General features: G+C 43.3%; 2 protein-coding genes across 7 annotated transcripts; both read left to right on the forward strand.

The window, feature by feature from the left end:
- Positions 1 to 693: 693 nt before the first annotated feature.
- pi4k2b (phosphatidylinositol 4-kinase type 2 beta) lies at positions 694 to 10,283 on the forward strand. Of its 2 annotated transcripts, none has more exons than XM_040187144.2 (11): positions 694 to 1,947; positions 4,891 to 5,042; positions 5,555 to 5,635; positions 5,731 to 5,850; positions 6,010 to 6,141; positions 6,697 to 6,850; positions 7,054 to 7,109; positions 7,519 to 7,621; positions 8,399 to 8,532; positions 8,690 to 8,749; positions 9,093 to 10,283. In XM_040187144.2, the coding sequence occupies exons 1-11, from the start codon at positions 1,584 to 1,586 to the stop codon at positions 9,264 to 9,266; spliced, it is 1,530 nt and encodes a 509-aa protein (XP_040043078.1). In that variant the 5' UTR covers positions 694 to 1,583; the 3' UTR covers positions 9,267 to 10,283. The 2 variants fall into 2 exon arrangements, with proteins under 2 accessions (XP_040043078.1, XP_040043077.1); XM_040187143.2 differs by having other exon boundaries at positions 1,309 to 1,947; positions 8,399 to 8,544.
- A 687-nt stretch (positions 10,284 to 10,970) lies between these two features.
- On the forward strand, positions 10,971 to 15,318 carry htra3a (HtrA serine peptidase 3a). 5 transcript variants are annotated; one of them, XM_040185444.2, is made up of 8 exons: positions 10,971 to 11,597; positions 12,146 to 12,254; positions 12,486 to 12,708; positions 13,096 to 13,290; positions 13,695 to 13,727; positions 14,216 to 14,337; positions 14,476 to 14,523; positions 14,669 to 15,318. In XM_040185444.2, the coding sequence occupies exons 1-8, from the start codon at positions 11,174 to 11,176 to the stop codon at positions 14,742 to 14,744; spliced, it is 1,230 nt and encodes a 409-aa protein (XP_040041378.2). In that variant the 5' UTR covers positions 10,971 to 11,173; the 3' UTR covers positions 14,745 to 15,318. The 5 variants fall into 5 exon arrangements, with proteins under 5 accessions (XP_040041378.2, XP_040041380.1, XP_040041379.2 ...); XM_040185446.2 differs by having other exon boundaries at positions 14,216 to 14,330; XM_040185445.2 differs by having other exon boundaries at positions 12,149 to 12,254.
- The last annotated feature ends 4,988 nt before the right edge of the window (positions 15,319 to 20,306 follow it).

A 20,306-nucleotide genomic window follows, 5' to 3' on the forward strand; every position in this document is an offset into this window, starting at 1 on the left:
AGAGGGGTAATGAGAAAGCTTGCAGCTTGTCTTTGAAACTGTCCCTCTCCTTCTCATCCCCCCATTACCTCCTTCATCCTCCCTCTTCTTCTATCCCTGCACTCTCCTCCCTCCGTGTCTCCTTCACCCCCTAACCCCCTACCTTGATATATCACATGACTGCTGTTATACCAGCTGGCTGACTGCTCATTAGCATGTGTTTCAGTTGTTCTCTTATTAGGGAGAGGGGCGGTGGAGGAGACGCCGAGTTGTAGGTCGAGAGGGGCTGAGGGGTGACGGAGCGCGAGTTACTGCTGATTGAGAGGAACTGTGAGGGCTGACAGAAAGCAAGCGAGAGAATCCATGGAATTATAGGGGAAACGAGAAGAGGGAGGGGGAAATAAAATACAATAGTAAATCAATGTATTATGTCTGGATCGCATTAGTCCAACGTGTCCAAACAGTTACAGAATGTATCAATATCTGTGCATCACAAAAAGGCCTATTTCAGTTCAGAAGCAGCCTGAAGGTAGCTCGGGAATCCCTCCTATGCTGGCAAGACGATATTGACACATGATGACGAACAACAAACGGAATAGTACCGTTTTAGATCAATAAAAAAACATGAACAGTATCTTCGCATAGGCCTCAACGGTTTTGTACTCTCTTGATATCTGTTGCCATCTAGTGGCTATAGATGGTAACACATGTCAAGGATGTGATTGCAAGGACAGGTGGGAGTTTACTCGTTTGCCAAATCTTGTACATTTTGAAGAATGTCAAGTAGTTAAATATTCAAAATGAAAGCAATATTTGTGTCAAAGAGCATCGCTTTTTGATTAACACAACGCAAAATAGGAGTCCAACAAATGGTCGTTTGTGTCTCAAAATTTAGGGACCTAGATAAAACCTTTGAAAAAGTTTGAGAGCTGCCTAACTTTGTCCAACGGGTTCATTGTGATTACTTGGTGTTGATGTATGATGTATGTATGATGTGAATTATGGTATGGTGTGAATTATGGTATGGTGTGAATTATGGTATGGCTCATTGTTGGTAATTCAAGTTCCTTAAAAGATGAGACAAAGAAAACACAAAACAGGTGAACTTAGTTATTCCCTGATTGACTCCAAAAGCCATCCCAGCAAGTTTTGGCCTGCAAGAAATAGCAATAATTTAGGCCCATTGTTAAGTGTTTTGAATAAGTTTGAACGCATGTTTTATGGATTGTAAAATATTTCCTTTACATTCTACATTTATATAGTCTATTTGAAGTTGACACGTGGGATTTCCATAAAAGAATCGATAGAACTCCTAACTTCTGGTGAGTTCAGATTTCACAGGGAGCACCTGAAGGCAACTTATGTCAGAGGTGCGCTTCTGTCACGGTGCGCATGCGCAGTGGTCTAACTAGGAAGCAGAGGCGACTATGTGGACGTATCGTTGAAGGAAGCCGCTTTAGAATAATTTTCGGAGGGTTTATATACGCGTGGAAAGAAGGGAGTCTCTTAACAATGGACGGCTGATGGCTAGAAGCAAAGTCCGTGAAATTCATTTAACATTTTCATCGTGTGTTTAAAAAAACAACAAAAAAACGGGGTTCGCAATGATGTCAGAATGCGACCCGACGGAGACGGAGAGCTGCGAGCCCGGGCTGGACACCGGGGCAACGGCAGCCGTGTCCGCCTTGCAGTGCGTCTTCCGCTCCCTAGACCCTCCGAAGGTGCTGTTTGACAGGAACGGGATAGGCTTGGGACCCGTGACGAAGCTCGGAGGTGCCGTTCGCATCTCGGACTCGTGTGAGAGCGTCTTAACCGAGCTGGAGACGGACGGGTCGGGCGAGGAGACGCTGCTGTTGCCGTGCTCAGCGGGGAGCCCGTCGTCGTCGTCGCCGCGCGGCGTGGGAGAGAAGTGGAGTCGGCGGAACAGACGCAGCTCGTCGTCGGATAAGGACGCCCTGGCCTCCCCGGGTAAATATGTTGGATCAACTCCGCTCGGTATCGCGTGAGCGCGCACACACACGCGCGCCGCTAAGTTAGCGCGAGAGAACCCGCGCTCGTGCCATGTCCTGAGAAACATGTGTCTCTGTGTTGCATAATGTTTCAGCGAGTGTAAAATCCCTTCACGTTATTAGTTAGTAAAGATGACAGCGAAGGCAACGCGGCTCAAAACGTTGTTTTTTTTGTCCTGTGTGACAACCGCTTCACTGTGGGTGTCCAGCAGGAGCCCCTCATTGGCCCCTGCGGGGGGTCCGAGGTCCCATTAGGGGACTTAAAGCATTTGACGTTGTTAGGATATTAAAGCATAACGTTGCTGCTGTCCTGAGAGTAGGAGGGCAACCAGTTTATATTAAGCAAACAAGCCACGCTGAGCGGTATGCATTTGTGTTGCTGCTGTTTGCGTGTTTTTAAGAGTCTGAACCTGGTCTGTGTTTGTTTCCAGTGAGCTGATGTTATCACGCATTATCTACTCTGGGGATGATACGAGCTGCCACTTGAACCCAGTGGCCCAAACACGACAAGTTTGGCCACGAGTACGGTCAATAGTAACTGTTCGTTTTCCTCACTGTAAACAGCCTGTAATCGCACTCTTGATAGTTGAATCATTTTTGTAGTGTCCTTCAAAAATGTTCCCGTAAGTCCAGATCATGCAGGTGTTTAAGCCCTTCCTCGTCATGGACGCCTTACAAAATGGCAGCACTAGATTTGGGTTGAACCATACAAACATATAGATCGTGTAGTGTGAAGCAAATAGAAAAAGCTCCATTCACCACGAAGCAGCATGTATTCAGACCTAACCTAATTTCTTTTCTCCCCCCGTGTCTCCTGGGATCTATTGTTTGACCATGTTGTATTGAGGCCAGAATCCACTTAACAGGTAGACTCACTCAGCCTGAAATCACAGATGTTAGTGTCCCATTTCCGCAGGCCTCTTAGGTCGGCCAGGCATTGTATTTTTACTCTATTTGTGACTCCTTTTTTTTAAAGCGAAGGCAGAAAAACAAAAATGTGTTAACCTAAACACTGTCGCTTTGTATGATTCTAAAATTTCACGCCATTCACCATTGCAAGTTCTGGCTGGTAAGTTTTACCATGAAATATTGAGCGAGTGAGTCCTTCTAGCTAAAACATTTTCCACTCTGCTTTTGTTTCTTCTGTTTGTACTGCCGTCCTTCATCAGAGTTCCTGTCCATAAGCGCTGTTTGCAGTGAGCAATTTTGAAGTTATGCAAAATGCATTTAGTCTTTCTACATTTGCACACACTGAAACATTTAACCACGTAAGCACAGGACAAAGATTTCCATGTGTAACATGTAAAAGACTAATGACTCAAGGCTATGAGCTCGCAGTGACTTGGATTGTTGCAACAAGTCACACATGCTGCAGCGCAGGTCTCTACAGCTGTGAGGGGAAAAGCTGTGCTGGACCCATTAACTCCCACAGAATGACATTAAACATACACAATGAAGATGACGGGATGAAAGGGAATGCGAGAGAAAGGAAGTAAACGCATGGCTTTTATTTTCACTCCGGCTTTCAGTGGGGTGAAAGTAGCCTCCTTCGGTCAAACTGCACAAGGATATCATCACGGATTTTCAGAAACCGTACAACCGAGTGCAAGCATCCATCAGCTGGCAAGTCAGCTGAATTCACACACTGGATCCATTGTTGGGTTTTAAATGAAGATAAAATTGTGTCAGCTGTTTCACACACAAAGACATCGTATTGGAAATCCGAGGCGCTGCGCTCTACTTAATCACAATCCATCCAACTTTATATAAAGTCAGAGCGTTTTTTACTAATCAGATTCTCTGCGGACAAATAGTTCACTTGTTACTCGTCTTTCTAACATTAAGCATTTTGTCATTTGGACATCTACAATGCAAAATAATTACATATATTCACAACATTGTGTGAATTGAAACGGGTGCTATTTTTATAATATACATTTTATACATGACATTCTCAAGTATATTCCTCTAAATCAGAATCGATCATACGTCAAATGTGAGTAGTAAATTGTTCGCTGTTTTATAAACTATACTAAACATTATTTCCATCAGTGGAGATAAGGTTGATTGAGACGTCTTTAGGAGAGTTTCTGTAGTTTGATTCAACTTGTGCTTTCCTTTTTAAGCATGACTTTAATTCCTTTACGGCATAAACCAGGCTTTCCAAGAGACAAATGGAGCAGAAAACACAAGCAAAGCCTCTTGGTAAATTCTTGTTTGCTCTTTCGCACTTTCATAGCTGCACCTCATGCACAAACCTTAAAACATGAAAAATGCATCAAAATGTTGCTTTTAGATTCCAGTGACAATCTTGAGGCAGGTGGTTTTCAGGCGAATATAAATTTACTTTAAATAAAAGCAAAAATCCCTTGCCATAAGTAAAAGAAAATGGAAGACTTTTTGCAAAATGAGCAAAAATCCTCCCATACATGCACACACATCTACTTGATGTATGTTTTAGTTCTATCTTCCTTATATTGTCCCATTCCATCTTTTTTATTTGCTTCTCTCTCTCCTCAAGTAAATTAGTTTCAAAGCAATATTTGGCTTCTCCTTTTCTGTGTGACGAAAAGGCCCATTAACTGTCCTCAACTTTTGTCCAGTCCCCCTGAGGGGCTGACTGCTATGTCCCGGGTGACTGCAGTGTGACTTATGGAGCCGTCCTGCGAGCGGACTGCTATGTCCCGTGTGAGGAGGAGACTGGGTGTGTAATGTAATGTCAGCTGATCGGGGCTCCATTCAAGGATTACTTTGCATACGATGCCCATCGGAGAGCAGGCTCCTTAAATGACGAGCGGAAAAAAAGCTGTTGCGGTTCTACTGCAGCGCCGTCTGATTCCCTACAGTGTCAACATGAATACTGATCGGCATTCTCTTTTTCTTTCTTTTTTTCCTGTTCTAGGTGCCAGCAGTGGAGACTTCAACCATTTCCCTGACGACCCCGAGTTTGCAGACATTATTCAAAGGGCAGAACAAGCTATTGAGAATGACTACTTTCCAGAAAGGATCTCCCAGGGATCCAGCGGGAGCTACTTTGTCAAAGACACAAAAGGGGTGAGGTGGGGTTGGAGGAATCACACATTTATAGTATTATATATTCACCTTCCACAATCTGTTTGATCCAGCGGCGTAGAGCTTCTAACTGGGGATGAAATGTGCTGGCTTTTGCCTTTAAAGTGGGTCCACATTGCTCTTGACCAGTCAAGCTGCTGAAGGAGTGCATAGCCGCTGAGCTGGAATGTTAGCACGAGGAATGCATAGGGAAGACTCTTTGAATAATGCAGCCAGCGACGGTTTCATCAATAACAGATGGTTTGCGTGCACAGTCTGTGTGTTTAATGTGCACTGCAGGGAAAACATATTGATCATTAACTTGTGCGCAGCATCTCTCCCACTTGATACGTATTGCCTGTTGTTCCTTCAGTCCTTTTTATATGAAGATCCCGTAAATATGGCAGCTTATGTTGCCGTTATGTCCCAATGTGTGCCTTCTACCAAGTACAAATACATTGCAAAATTGCTTTACCGATTGTAAGACTCTTTATCGTTCTTGTTCCCTTCCACAGAAAGTCATTGGTGTTTTCAAACCAAAGTCAGAGGAGCCTTACGGTCACCTAAACCCCAAATGGACCAAATATTTTCACAAGGTACTGTGTCACGTGTTGTCTTTGCGTGAAGAATCTGAAAGAAAGTATAAACTGCTTCCTAAAAGTTTGCCTTTCTGTCTTTCCTCTCTAACTAGCTGTGCTGTCCGTGTTGTTTCGGCCGAGGCTGCTTGTTGCCTAACCAGGGTTACCTCTCGGAGGCTGCTGCCTCACTGGTGGACACTAAGCTCGCCCTTGGAGTGGTGCCCAAAACAAAGGCGAGTGCTTAACCTGTGATTTTCTATGTTTGTTTGTTTTTTGGGGGGGGGGGGGTTCTTATGTAATTTCTCTGCCTTCTTTATATATTTTATTGTTTAAGATTTCACCATGTATAGGGCTTTTGACTCAACCTTGTACCCCCGTGGCTGCATCATCAGGTGGTGAACCTGGCCAGTGAGACCTTCCACTACAGCGCCATCGACAGAGCCAAATCCAAGGGGAAGAAGTACGCCCTGGAGAAAGTGCCCAAGGTGGGACGCCGCTTCCACAGAGTGGGCCTGCCGCCGAAGGTAATTCATGGTCGAATGTCTAACACCTTCTAGTTTCTTTTAATCATTTCTTTAAATGTTTTGTTTTACATGGTCTGCTGTCTCCTCATGAAACTAAAGGGTTGAGTTTTCAGTGAGCAATTGGCTCAGAGTATCTTTCTCAGGCAGTCCTGGCAGAGGACTCTTGTCATACTGTGTTCCCTGGAGAGGTTTACTCAAATAAATAGGTCAGATGAAGCAGAAATGTCATCCCTTTTAGAGTTTGCTGTTTTTTTTCTGGGTCTTTTCAAAACGTGATTGTATTCTTTTGTTTGTGTTGTGTGCTGCTGTTATCGCATGCAGCATTATGCCGGCTCCCCGTTCTTCCCCTAAGACAACCTTTTTGATGAGGTTTAGCTCAGGTGTTGTGAAAAAGAAGTCTGACAATGTGTTCAGGAAGAAGTACGAGGAAGGAAGTTTGCAATCGTGCACTGCTGACATTGCGGCCTCGTCGACATTACATCACTTGCGTCCCCACCACGTCGTTGCCATAGAAACAAGCTCCAAACATGTGCTGAGGCGTGAGTGTGCTTCCAGGTGGGCTCATTTCAGCTCTTCGTGGAGGGTTACCGTGAAGCAGACCACTGGCTGCGGCGCTTTGAGGCGGAATCTTTGCCGGAGAACATCAGGAAGCAGCTGCAGTCCCAGTTTGAGCGGTTGGTGGTGTTGGACTACGTCATCAGAAACACAGGTGGGGGTCTTCTCTTTGTTATTCAAACAGTGTTTACTAAACTTAAACCCAGCTTTCATTAGGCTTTGTTACCTCCGACTTTAGTAAGGATAAAGACGACATTAATTATATTTTATTAGTAAAATGTGAGTTTTGTCATTGTTGACATTGTCAAGCTATTTCCAAGTCTATTTACGTATGAACACCTTTGTTTTCCACTTCAGATCGAGGGAATGACAACTGGTTGATCAAGTATGAGAAGCCAGGAGGAGGACAAAAGGTGAGGTGAAATAGACACCTGCGGAGGGCGTGTTTATTCTCAACCCGGTATTTAAATTGCTAGAATTCCAATACATTTTCTATGCGTAAAGAACTCTAATGGTAAATAGACACAGATTAATCACACAACATTGACTCGTTCACCACTAGTACGCACGCAGCGGTCCACACACACGCAGAGAATACATGGATATTGCTGCTGTGGAACAAAGCAGTACTCCAGGGACACAGCGTCGTACTCTCCATCAATCATTATTGGCTCATTCACTTATAAATGAGCTTCAGTTTGTCCTCCATCTTTCCAGTTTTTAAGGATTTGGGCAATGATCGATGACCATGTTCTGGTCAGCGCAATTGCATCACTTAGTGGCTGGTTATGACTAATCTGATCCACTGTCCCCTCACTTCAGGACGCGGAGTGGCCCGAGAACAGCTCTGACTCCTGTATCAAGATCGCAGCGATCGACAACGGCCTGGCCTTCCCCTTTAAGCACCCGGATGAATGGAGAGCCTGTATGTTGGCACCGCTCTACATTACATTATGTCTTTACTACTTGTCAGTCTTTGTTAAAACCTTACTAATAATAGTTGAAGCAATGGGCATTCATTTAATCTTGAAATAATTACGTTTTTGCCATTCAGTCTATAAGATTACAAGTTTCCAGAGCATAGCATGACCGACACTATTTATTTAAATTACAATAACAATAGATGGTGTTAGTATTTATTGTAATCATTTGCCGATTAGGTGAAACGTAACAAAACAGTGACTTTTAGTTGCAGTTATTCTGCGTTAAAGGATAAGAAATACGCATTATGACTGGGAACGGGAGGGAACAGCTAGCCCAGCTTTTTTCAAAGGTTGAAAAAAAAAAAGATATGACATAAATATCTATCTCTAATATTAGTTTTTAATTTTTGGAAAAAGCCATTTACAATGGTTCCCTGTTGCCAGTGTTTTTGCTAAGTTAATACGCTGCTGCATGTAGCTTCATTTCTACCATACAAACCGGAATATTATCGGTCTTTCCGTTCTTTTTTAAAAAATTTTAACCGCGCTCTCTGAATCCCTGTTTGAATGTGTTGAATGGCAACAAAAGGACAATTGAATAAAATAACGACATTAAAGACTCCACATATAATAAGACCACATGGACTCTGCAGAGGTTTTAGACCGTTGGGGAAGAGGTTGGCTTTTCACAGTAGCCAGAAAAGGTTGCCGATTTTCATACAGTGTTGTGGGAGCTCGTAACAAAGTGTTATCAGTTAAGAGTTGCCTCCTTCTGTCAGATCCGTTCCACTGGGCGTGGCTTCCACAGGCAAAGGTGGCCTTCTCCCAGGAGACCAGAGACCTGGTTCTGTCCCGCCTGTCTGACATGAACTTTGTCCAGGACCTCTGTGAGGACCTCTATGAGATGTTCAAGGTGCAAACCCCCGTATGACTTTCCTCTTACCTTTTTTGAGATTCTTTTAATACTTGTGTGAATAAAATGCACATTTGAATGTTGTGACTGAGAACACCTGCTAACGGGAGTTGTTGTTTCTCAATTATTATTTTTTTTATGTTGTTTCTCTCTCCAGACGGACAAAGGCTTTGATAAGACCATGTTTGAGAGACAAATGTCTGTAATGAGGGGACAGGTGAGTGCATTTGTGTCCCATATTCTGTTCTTTCCTTTTCTATCCGACCTGCTCTCCCTTCTGTCTTTATCTTTGTGTGTGTGTGTGTGTGTGTGTGTGTGTGTGTGTATATACCTTGGTTGTCTCCTTTTAATCTCATCACTACTCTACCTCATTTTCTCACGCCGGCAGTTGGCTCCACATAACCAGTCTCTCTTATAGCCAAAACAATGAATCTCTTTGAGGGAAATTTAATTAGTTATTATGTGTTACGCTACTCTTCAATGCAACCAATGCTGCGGTACTCAGAATTGAACATGAGTCCTGCATGTCGTTGATCGCGAACCCTGTTCATTGTCCCCAGGTGTTGAATCTGACCCAGGCGCTAAAGGACGGGAAGAGCCCCATCCAGCTGGTACAGATGCCCCGGGTGGTGGTGGAGCGCAGCCGCTCGGGCGGTCAGGGACGTGTGGTCACACTTGGCAACGCCTTCACACAAACCTTCCACTGCAAGCGTCCCTTCTTTACCTCTTGGTAGTCACAGTTGGGTGGGGAGGGCGGTTCAGGAGAGACTTCTGCAGCTTCTTTCCCCTCTTGAAGCGCTTGGGAAGACGGGAGGTTCAAATTGGAGACGGCAAATGTGTTTGTGCCGAAAGAAGAAATGAAGACACGGTAGAAAGAAAATATGATGAAGTATTGCTTTCGCCCCATTCCACATTTTGTGAAGCGACACCAGTTACCATGGTGACTCGATCTACTTTTCCACAGATGTGGGCTTTCTTTACTGTTGTTTTTTTGTTGTTGTTTTTTTACCCTCCCAAAGTACCTACTAAAGTACCTTGCAGGGTCACATAGTGGTGCAAACGGCCAAAGAAGTGTAGTTTGTATGTTTGGGAATCTAAAGGACTATAGCTTCACAGACCTCTAGAAAGTGATTAATGTATTTATTTTAAAATCTGGGACTGTGTTGTTCCTCGCCTGGGATCAAGTCCCAAACAGTTTTTTTGCCTTGTTGAAAACGATAGATGTGCACTTGCGCTGCTGGAGGTGCTTTGAATAGTTCTACAGAGCTGGGCCAAACTGCTTGTTATCCAGTGTTCGCTTTAAAAATGACGTCTGTTGGACTAACACAAACGCAGTGTCTTCAACTCTCACTACTGCCAAAATCTGTTTGAGGACCGAGTATTTAACCGCCACGAGAAAATGAATACGTTGAAACTTGAATATGACAATTTGGGAAAGGAGACTATTGATGAACACATTGTTTGAATGTAATCTGTTTACATCTTCGATACAGATTGTTGCTCCGAGACATTTCAATATGAGCGACTGCTGTAACAATGAATGTATTTGTTGTTCGACATGTATTTAATTGCTGGGGGGGGGGTTTGGCACCTCGTCCGTGCCCTTTGTAACACACAAGAAAACTATCTTTCACATTCTCGATGCCCTTGTGTTTTCTTATGTATGCATCTTGAACTTTCTATTCTAACTGGATGATTGTATAAGAAAAGTTGTATATTTCAAAAATGAAAAATAAAATTTGGGAAATTTGGATTGTGTTTGTTGCTGTCAAGCAATGTTTACTTGAGTGTGTTCAGCAGAGGACTGCTTGAGTGAGACGGTTCCTCTGACAGAACTACTTAACAGCCTGAAGGGATCAAAGTGAGCTAATAATAACTGTAGAATTCAAATGCAGACTGACCAGCCTGTACCCGCTCTTCAATTGTGCTGTCTGATTGAGGAAAAAAACACTCCGGTAATAAGAACGTTAACAAGGAAGTGAAGCAACTTATTGGGATTCAGCCAGCATTAATTATATTTACCTGCTTACTTGATACGCAACAATCACCACATATAACAACTCTTGCCTGCAGGGGGCATTCTAAGTCAATTTGTCAAAGTGCCTCTTACGGATACAAATGTATTCTGTGTAATTAACAAAATAACGAAAGTGAAAGTTATTTTTATATTTTAAGACCTGTTGAGGTTTGTAGAATAATTGTCAGATCAAATCCTTTTTATATCCATTAATATGTCATTCAACAATTCAGTATAAAGTTACTGTTGTTAAATAATTTAAGATTAAGGTGGGCCATATTTTGATTTCTAGAACTGTACAGTAGTGAAGGAGTGGGTCTCTAAAGGCTTCCTTTGAATAGTTTCAGTGGGTTTTGTCCTCGCTAGATGGCGCGCGTCGGTTCCCTGAGTGCTGTCCGGCTCACAACATCAGAAAGGGACCATTGGTAAACTGTGCAGACAGTGACGACTTCATCTACAGAGAGCTGACAACACAATCAATGGCACCGTGCGGAGTTCAGCATCCAGTGGAGAGCGTATTCTGCCTTTTCATTGGGAGACGGTTCTCTTTACAGCCATTCAATAAGAAGACACGGAATTATTCAAATCCATAAGAGCTCCGTGGCGCGTTCACAGTCAATCACAATGCAGTTACTTTTACTCGCTGCCGCGGTCCTCTTTACGCACGACCTCACCGGAGCCGTGCGCTCCGAGACGTGTCGCTCCCGCTGCGACGTGACCTCCTGTCCGAGCCCCAGCTGTCCCGACGGGTACGTCCCGGACAGATGCAACTGCTGCCTGGCGTGCTCGCCACGCGAGGGGGACCCCTGTGGCCGCAGGAACCACCTGCCCTGCGGGGACGGCCTGGAGTGCAAGCTGCTCGCTGCGGGGAGGCGGCGCGGCACCGGGGGGGTCTGCCGGTGCAAGATGGAGCGCGCGGTGTGCGGAAGCGACGGGAAGACGTTCGGTAATGTGTGTAAGATGAGGGCAGCCAGCCGTAAGGCCGAGCAGAAAGGAAGAGCCGCGGTGAGCCAGGCGCACGAGGGACCCTGTGCACCTCCGGGCGCAGGTAAGGCACGTGGGTGCAGGCAGAGGACTACGGGACGGAACGTTTGGGGGAAGTGATCAAACAAATTCGTTAAAGATCCTAAATGAACTATACGTGTCTCTGTTGCATTAGTATATGCATGTGTAGGTCTGCCACTTCATCATATCACTCGACATGTAAAGCGGCTGCTGATGCTTGTTTGACTGAACCCTAGTTTTACTTATCCTGTGACAGGAAGTTGCTGCTTTCTTGTTTGGGCATTATTGTAAACTGAACAGTGAATGTTGGTTGGAGGGGAGGATCAATTTGAAGTCCTAAAAAATGTTAATGGGCCCTTTCACCATTTTCCGGCGTTTTGTAATCGGATTATTGTGAATTGTTGATATTCATTTAACACACTGTCAATTTTGCACATGGAAAACATGAAACATGTGGAGGATCACCCTTCCCCCAATATTGTAAAATGTAGTACCAGGATAGAAAGATTAGTAGTTACCTGTTGTCTACTGTGTGTGTGTGTGTGTGTGTGTGTGTGTATTTGTGTTAATGTGGTGCTTTCCTCATGTCAGCAGGGCGTCCACTGGTCCATCGCAGCAGCCCTCGCTACAAATTTAACTTCATTGCTGACGTAGTGGAGAGGATAGCTCCCGCGGTTGTCCACATTGAACTGTTCTTAAGGTATCTGTTGTGTGTGTGTGTGTGTGTGTGCACGTGTGCGTTGCTTGGTTTGAGGGATGTTAAAATTCCAGGAGGGAGTGTTGTGTAAAGACTCATGAACATTAGCAGAGTCTATCAAATAAACCCCAGTGAAGTTCATCACTTCAACCTCTACGTTGGAAATGACTCAAAATGAGACTTGAATGTTTTTGTCCTTGTCGTTCACTGTCTCCTTCCTCTCGATGTCCGCAGACATCCCCTGTTTGATCGCCACATGCGTCTCTCCAGTGGCTCCGGTTTCATTGTGACCCACTCGGGTCTGATTGTGACCAACGCGCACGTGGTAACCACTGCTGCCGCGGTGACAGGGAGGCTCCAGCTGCGCGTGCAGCTGCGTGACGGTGACGCCTACGAGGCCTCGGTCCGAGATTTAGACAGGAAAGCAGACATTGCCACGATCAAGGTCGATCCCCAGGTGAGAGTGTTTTCGTCCAGTCCAGGCTGTCATCACCACTTTGTTCCCTCTTTCTCTCTTTGTTCAGGGAGGTAAAAAACAACAACTTCCCAGACATTTTTCAACCTAATAGAAAAAACAACAACCCATCGCCTGACACGCGTCTGTGCCAACATCAGTCAGTCACAGCGAGATACTTTCAGAAGCTCCGGCTCTGTGACTCAGACGCCGCGCCAGTGTGTGCATTCTCACACCCACATGTCAAATACTTGGACGTTTTTTTTCTTCATTTCTCGATCTCTCTGTTCGCTTCTCTTTTTGGTCAATTCTGCCCTTCGTCCTCTGTATTTTTTGCTCTGTACAACTATCTGACACGCCTGCCTGTGTTGGCATGTTTGATCCGTCCAGAAAAAGCTCCCTGTGCTGCCTCTGGGCCGGTCAGCTGACCTGAGACCGGGGGAGTTTGTGGTTGCCATTGGCAGCCCCTTCGCCCTGCAGAACACCGTCACCACCGGCATCGTCAGCACCACTCAGAGAGACGGCAAGGAGCTAGGCATCAAGGACTCGGACATGGACTACATCCAGACTGACGCTATTATTAATGTGAGATCGCAAAGCGCACACATGCACCTGTAGTTTTGTCTTTAAGAGGACCCACATGGACACACTGCATTCGCAGGCCTATTACCCCAACCGATACAACTACAGGTGTAACTATAACTCTGACCTAATTATATGCACCTATTTGAATCCCTGAGGACGAGGAGTCCTCGGTTACAAAAATGTTCTCACTGTAACGTCAAAAAACTTGTTTTAGTCTTCAATATCTGCAAATCAAGACACTCACACACGCACACATATACACACAGGTCCTTCAATGAGGGCAGATACAGTTTGAGACTTTTTTATTTTACACAGATATTTTGGCTGTTTGCATAGATGTCATAATTATTGATGTGATTGTCTCTGTCTCATATTCTATATATTCATATCTTTTCTGTGAGAAGTATGGAAATTCTGGAGGACCTCTTGTTAACTTGGTGAGTAGTGGTAATAACTTGCTATTAACCTCATTGGTTAGGTCCCCATATGATTTTTATTATTTTTAATTACTAGCAACAAAACAAACAGGGCAGTTTTAGACATAGATCTATTAAGGAATTGTATGTGTTATGATCCCAAAATTATAAGAATCGGTTAATCTTATCGGTTAAGTCATCATATAACTCCTAAATGATTTACACATGCTAACAACTATACTACTGCTGCTCTTTCTCCATCAATAATTGACGTAGTAATTGAAAACATGCTTTAAAAAAATTGCTGATTTTCATCAACCCAGAATGTTTTAATAAAAGCTGTATATCCAATATTTAAAATGTTAAACTGTGTACAAATCAAATGATTATTCCACCCTATGTATATAATACATTGTGCAAAGTGTACATCAAGACCTAGACAGTATTGAGATCTTGTCAAATTTGTTGTGATTTTTCTACCTGTGTGTGTGTGTGTGTGTTCCCTCCAGGACGGCGAGGTGATCGGCATCAACACTCTGAAAGTGACCGCAGGGATTTCCTTTGCTATTCCCTCCGACAGAATCAGACGCTTCCTCACAGAGTCACAGATCAAACACATCAAAGGTCAGAGGTCAGAGCTTGAGCGCCACATAAGAAGAAGCCAAATAGCAAACGGGTTCTTTGTTTGTTTGACATCCTGACGTCTAGATAGTGGTTATTTCACACTGTTTCTCAGTAAATCACACCCCAGTTGTTTTTGTTGTGACAGAAAGATGAGACTGCAGACAACGAGTTACAGAGGAACACTCGGATGCAGGTGGGCTCAAGAATGAATTAGACCTTTCAGTTGTTTTTAGAGGCATCAGAAGATAATCGAGGCATTTTGTTAGGCATCAGGATGCTTGCTATCACACAAAAACAACTGTTTAACCCACATCTCCCTACTGGATCATCCCTTCCAGGCGAAGCGATCCTGCCCCGTCGGTCGAGTCCGTGCCTCGTAGGTCCAGCGGGATTCTGATGGCCTTCTGGATGTGAACTTCTCTCCTTGTACCATACGCTTCCTCTCACATTCTACCATTCTACATTATTCCTTTACTCTTTGTCCCCCAGGACACAGAACATTTATTCTCATTTGGGAATATCAACTTTGTACTGACATGCTCACGTTTTAGCCGAACTTTCTGTGCCCTCAGTTTAAAAAAACATATATATTCCGACTACTGCGCCTTATGCAGTACACCCTTTACTATAAACTGCCTTCACAAAGAGTCATGGGTGCGTTTAAGAGGAGGGGGGGGGGGGGGTTAAAGAAAGAAGACGTTATAGTCTAAATAACTTGTTACAACCAGTCCAGACCATTGCATACACGCGTGTTGCAGCGTGATCAGTCTTCTACTGCTTGTTGGCGACATTCTGGTAAGAATTCGCAACCTTCACTTGTCTGGTGATGTGTATTTAGTTTGATTCACACATTTTTGAGATGTGTTCTGTCATAGATAAACAAATATCGTAGTTCGTTACATTATTCAAAATACTGAAGAGGAAATGATATTGCATTGTATATTAAATAAAGCTCAAGGAATGTCAGAATAAAAGCTCCAAACAAGAAGCTGGACTATTTGTCTCTTCAGCAGCTGCTGGCCATCTGAACATTGCTTTGTTTACGTCGTCTCGTCGCTTCTCCCTCCCACGCTGCCTTGGAATGGCGCTCTGCTCATTTCAACAAACCTAAGACGACACCTAGACACACGCACGCACATGTTGACACACACTCATGTAGACACATTCATGTGAAAACACACACGTAGACACACAGTCTGGGCAAAGGCTGATTTGTTAGTGTTTTAGAATAAACCATCTAAATCCAGCCTGAAAAGAAATGACTAAACCAGGCCTCGCAGCATTTGCCTCATGGTGAAATGAAAAGGTTGTTACGTGAAGTTCACCTGAAAACGCTCTTTGTATGTGGCACTATTTTAGGACAGCGTTACTTTTGTTTGGTAAAGACCTCTCTGACCATGGTGACATTACCTAAAAAAGGTTGCACCTAACAAGTGGGCTCATTTTTTCCATTGACTGACACGGATAATATTTCCAGTTTAAACAGATTTTAATTTTGCAATATCACTGCAACACTTGTGTTGTACCAAAAGGCAATTGAAAAAAGTAGAACAGACTGGGATGGAGATCAAGATGGGAAAATGGGCTGATCAACAATGGACAAATTACTCCCATATCCACCAGCAGGAGGCTTCCTTTAACACGCTGCTCCTGTGAGTTTGTTGCTGACCCAGTTCTTTGAGAGGGTGAGTAGTGTTTTCTGGTGTTATTGCGGAGACATCTTGTCAAAGCTGAGAGACAGACCACTCAGGTAGCAGCAAATAGACACAGCTGTTTGTCCGTAAGTAGACAAAATAAAGGCGTTCCCACCAGATCAAAACATCTCAGAATGCCTTCCAATTTGGCATATCCAACAGGCGCTGAATATGCCAAATGTAATATTGTGAATGCATTTATTTATGAAGGAACGTACATTTATTTGCCATAATCCTGTTAAGGCAGTTGAGTCCAACCTGGTTTAAATATGACTCAATTGATGATTGCTGAATGAGCCACTAGATGGCGTGTTGGGTGTAACAATTTGGTCCTGACGTGGCAACTTGTGATCTGATGAGTAGAGTGGTTGAAGAAGTCCACATAGCTCTTGTTTTTAACTTGGTAATGATGAGGCTAAAGTAGAGGGCACTGCATGAAGCACTGTTATTACCAGTGATGCACGGTCAGTGCTGCAGTGACCAGTGATAACCAGATCTGCTCAAATTATATTCAGCTATATTTTTTTGGTTTAAAAGGGATTTAAAGTCATGTCATTGGAGATTTGGTCACGCATTCATGGAGACTGGAGACTTTTTTTAATCACTTATTGGTGTTCTGATGATGTCACCTGAGTAGTCTCAGCTTGGGCGTGGACACATAATGACAGAGAGCCTGCTCTGCAAAGCCAGAGGTTTATAGTTTCAGAGACTTTAGCAGGAAGAGTCAAAACTGACGCTTTCATTGCTTGTTTTTATCTGTCAGAGTCCCGTTTTAACAGGTCTAACATATTTTATTGTTCCATGTTACCGCCACTTCCCGCAAGGGTTCATCGTTTCTTTGTATAAGTATTTTTACTTCAACAAAAAGGATTTGGCTTTTGATGCTAAATGAAATGAACAGCGTCACATGACCTGGCACCTCGAAGCTCTCATTGAAATCATTTGTGCTGAAAGTAAGTGGACTTAAGGAAAAAGCCACAAGGGTGCAGTCTTTAGAGGTTTCCCTAAGCCAGATATTTTGACGTTGCTTTGGTTACTTTGGATTTCTTACCTCCTTGCTTTGTCTTTCTCTAAGTTTCCACCGTCCTTATTTAGTGGAGCTAAATATACGTCATAAAATCAGCATACGCAGAGAAGACACTTTTCTTTTTTCCCTAAACTTTTGTTGATTAAAGTCTACAGATAACGTATTCATCTAGTTTATGCAATTAAAACACTAACAGAAATGTAAAAACAATACTTGTGCTTTCCCAGTGTTAGCACTGCTACTATTTCTTTTTGACCAGCGGCCGGAAGTAGTAACTTTCTGTAGTTCAAACTATGTAAAGAAAATGTACGTTTCTGTTTGTATGTTGAACAATTAGCTTGAGAAATGTTAGTTATTTCAGTGTGCAGCCTGTGGCACTACATAGACATGAATGTGGAATAAATCTTCCAATCAAAGCACAACAAGAAAGGTCATAGGCGTATTTCCCAAAATGTTAAAGAAATCCATATTGTAATTTGTGTATTTGAGTAAACCTCAGAGTAAAAGTGTTCGGCAAATCTCTTTCAAAACAGAGATAGACGCCCGTGCTTTGCTGTGGTTTTAACAAAATTCCTCACAACTGGATGGCCTCATGTACACTGCCGGGAAAATAACACAAAAAGACACACACACACGCTTACACACACACACACACTCACAAGGGAGAGAGGGAGACACAGAGTGAGCCCAGACATTCTTTTGTCAGGACTCCGGTCAAATCTAAACCCTGTGCACCCTTCCTCTGTCTCTCAACTCCCTCTTTCTGGTGCTGTTGACTCATTCTGCTTCTCGCTCTCTCTCCGTCTTTACAAATTCAGTCAGCAGCATTTTCCCTCAACTCTCTTTTTTTCTTACTTATGCATTCTTGTGAAATAGTTCAGCTGCATGTCCTCATCTTGCTACGCTGAATGTGTGTGTGTGTGTGTGTGTGTGAGTGTGTGTGTATGTGTTGCTTAGTGAATATGATCATCAAGTTTAACCGTTTAAACTCATGACGTATGGGTGTAGGTGAGTTTGCTGTGAGTGCAGCTTTTTTTGTGTTTAACCGGTCTCTTAATGAGAGTAATGCTCGCTGTTCACAAGTCTAGAGGCCCCGCATTGCTGCAGATGGCAAAACAATGCTGTTTCCCGACAGCGTTTTTAAGACATACTGCAGCACCCAGAATTCAAAAGTAGAATAGAATACGTCTGTAACTCCGTTTTTTGAGAATAAACAACAAGCCAGGCAAAGAAGAGCAGAGACTGTAATCTTGGACATCTGGAATTAGAACCACATGTGCTTTATTGGCCTGAGAGGGGCCCTGAATTGTTACAGCTATAAACAACAGGCTACTCGCTGGATGGAAAAGACATCAAGCTCAAAGGACAGTTAACTAAAAGAAAATGCCAAAATGTGACAATTCTGGAAAGTGTCTGACCAAACCCTCCTACTGTTTGATTCAAAGGCAGTGTAAGACATGTTCCTAGCATAGGCTTAAAGTCACTTTTTTCTATATGTAGAAGCTCTCACTAGCAGAAGGAGTTGCACATCTTTAAGCTGTGCAATGGACCTTTTGCTTTTCATTTCAGAGGCGAAGTTGTCAGAAGTCGGAATTGTTTCTTGACCTTTTTACAAAGAGATCCAAGCAAGTAAAAATATCTAAAAGATCAAGATGCATTCAACAAGAAAATCCACACAATCGGTATTGTTCATTACATAATCCTGTGATGGCAGTAGAAATTGCATGGGACTATTTTCAGCACTTGGTCAGTAATGTTTTTGGTTCCCCTCGATCTTTTAATAAGAGCAACCATCACCAAAACTCATGCCGCCCAAAGCGACAGCATGCATGCATGAATGAACATTATTGAGAAGTCGATACAAATACTGGGAAGAAACATATCTTGAATACAGAAACGGGAAGAAAAAATATCCTCCTGAGACCCAGCCCATTCATTTGTATGCTCTGTGGCGGATATTGTGGTTTTGCACCTCTCCTTTAACTCATTTGAGATATCCTATCAATCCCTGCTGTAGTTTAAAGAGGACATCCTGGTCTTTCCAGAGATATCAAATATGTCGGGGTGGGATGATGACAACTTCCTCTTCCTATGGACACATGATTAGTCTGCACATGTTATGGGAAGTCAAAGGGAAAGTCAAATATTGGTTAATTATTTTTTACTTTTTTACTGTGACTGTGACTGAGAAGTAGATTAACTGGTCTAGACCCATATTGAAATTTGACATGATTGCAATGTGGGTCTATGTGCTCACGTTGATCTGCTGGAGGGTGTTATACTTTTTGGAAATATCTGTCTCTCAAAGAGAGGATGTAAAGATGAATTATCCGTCTCTCTCTCTCTCTCTCTCTCTCTCTCTCCCTCGCTTACACACACAAACACACATGAAATGTCGCAAAAGTGTAGTGTACCATGTTTGGGGACATTTCAGCACTGGACAGCTCTCTACGGGTGTCTCAAGCTCACAAGCGCTATATCCTTACATGATGGGGACCAACTGGTGGGGGCGCGAGCAGAGAGCATGGCGGAAATGGAATGGAGTCATTACCTTGCACAAGTAGTGTGTGCAGTGTGTCCTCAATGAGAGCAACTCTGATGTGTGCAAAAGGCCTAGAAGATTAAGAAATTATCTTCAAGTTTACACGAGAGAGCTTGAAGAAAAGTTGCGTTCTATTGACTGTGTGGAAGTTCATATTGAAGTGCTTAATCAAAAGGGACTTAACTTGTCAAGTGTAAAAACAGGCGTGAGGATGTTATATAATTATATTTGTGTCACGGTGTGGTTTATTTCCTGTCTTATTTTGTAGTTTTCCCTTCTTGTCTCCCTGGGTAACTTCACTTCCTGCCTTGTCCTGTCATCCCCTGTGATTGTCTGATCGTTTCCACCTGTGTCCAATCACCTGCACCTCGTATTTAAGCCGTGTGTCTCTTGTCACTTGTTGCGTCATTGTTGATTGTTGGATGTTCTTGGTTACTGCCTGTATTTTTGCCCCTTGGCCCTTTCTGAGTTTTTGACTATTAAAGTCTTAATCACATGAGCTTTGGGCAATTCAAATAAAGAGAGAATGAGTCATTTGAAGAATGACCCAATAAAAAAAATGTTTTGGCATTTTTGTTATCATCATCTGGTGACCCCTCATGTATATCTTTGGACCACGTGGGGTTTGGGCCCGACTTTTGGAACGACTCATATATTGCTATAATAACCTCAATGGGAGATGAGTTTTTTTTCGAAGACCAATCGAACAGAGA

Source organism: Gasterosteus aculeatus, chromosome 9 (genome assembly GCF_964276395.1).
Source record: "Gasterosteus aculeatus chromosome 9, fGasAcu3.hap1.1, whole genome shotgun sequence".
In the NCBI taxonomy this organism is placed as follows: Eukaryota; Metazoa; Chordata; class Actinopteri; order Perciformes; family Gasterosteidae; genus Gasterosteus; species Gasterosteus aculeatus.

Bases quoted from the DNA above. Each gene is read 5' to 3' on its own strand.
- pi4k2b (XM_040187143.2), top strand. From the start codon at position 1,584: ATGATGTCAGAATGCGACCCGACGGAGACGGAGAGCTGCGAGCCCGGG. The intron at 7,110-7,518 runs GTGAGGTGAAAT...CCCTCACTTCAG, and splicing joins AGCCAGGAGGAGGACAAAAG to GACGCGGAGTGGCCCGAGAA. The intron at 8,750-9,092 runs GTGAGTGCATTT...CATTGTCCCCAG, and splicing joins TGTCTGTAATGAGGGGACAG to GTGTTGAATCTGACCCAGGC.
- htra3a (XM_040185444.2), top strand. From the start codon at position 11,174: ATGCAGTTACTTTTACTCGCTGCCGCGGTCCTCTTTACGCACGACCTC. The intron at 12,709-13,095 runs GTGAGAGTGTTT...TGATCCGTCCAG, and splicing joins CGATCAAGGTCGATCCCCAG to AAAAAGCTCCCTGTGCTGCC. The intron at 14,338-14,475 runs GTCAGAGCTTGA...TTGTTGTGACAG, and splicing joins AAACACATCAAAGGTCAGAG to AAAGATGAGACTGCAGACAA.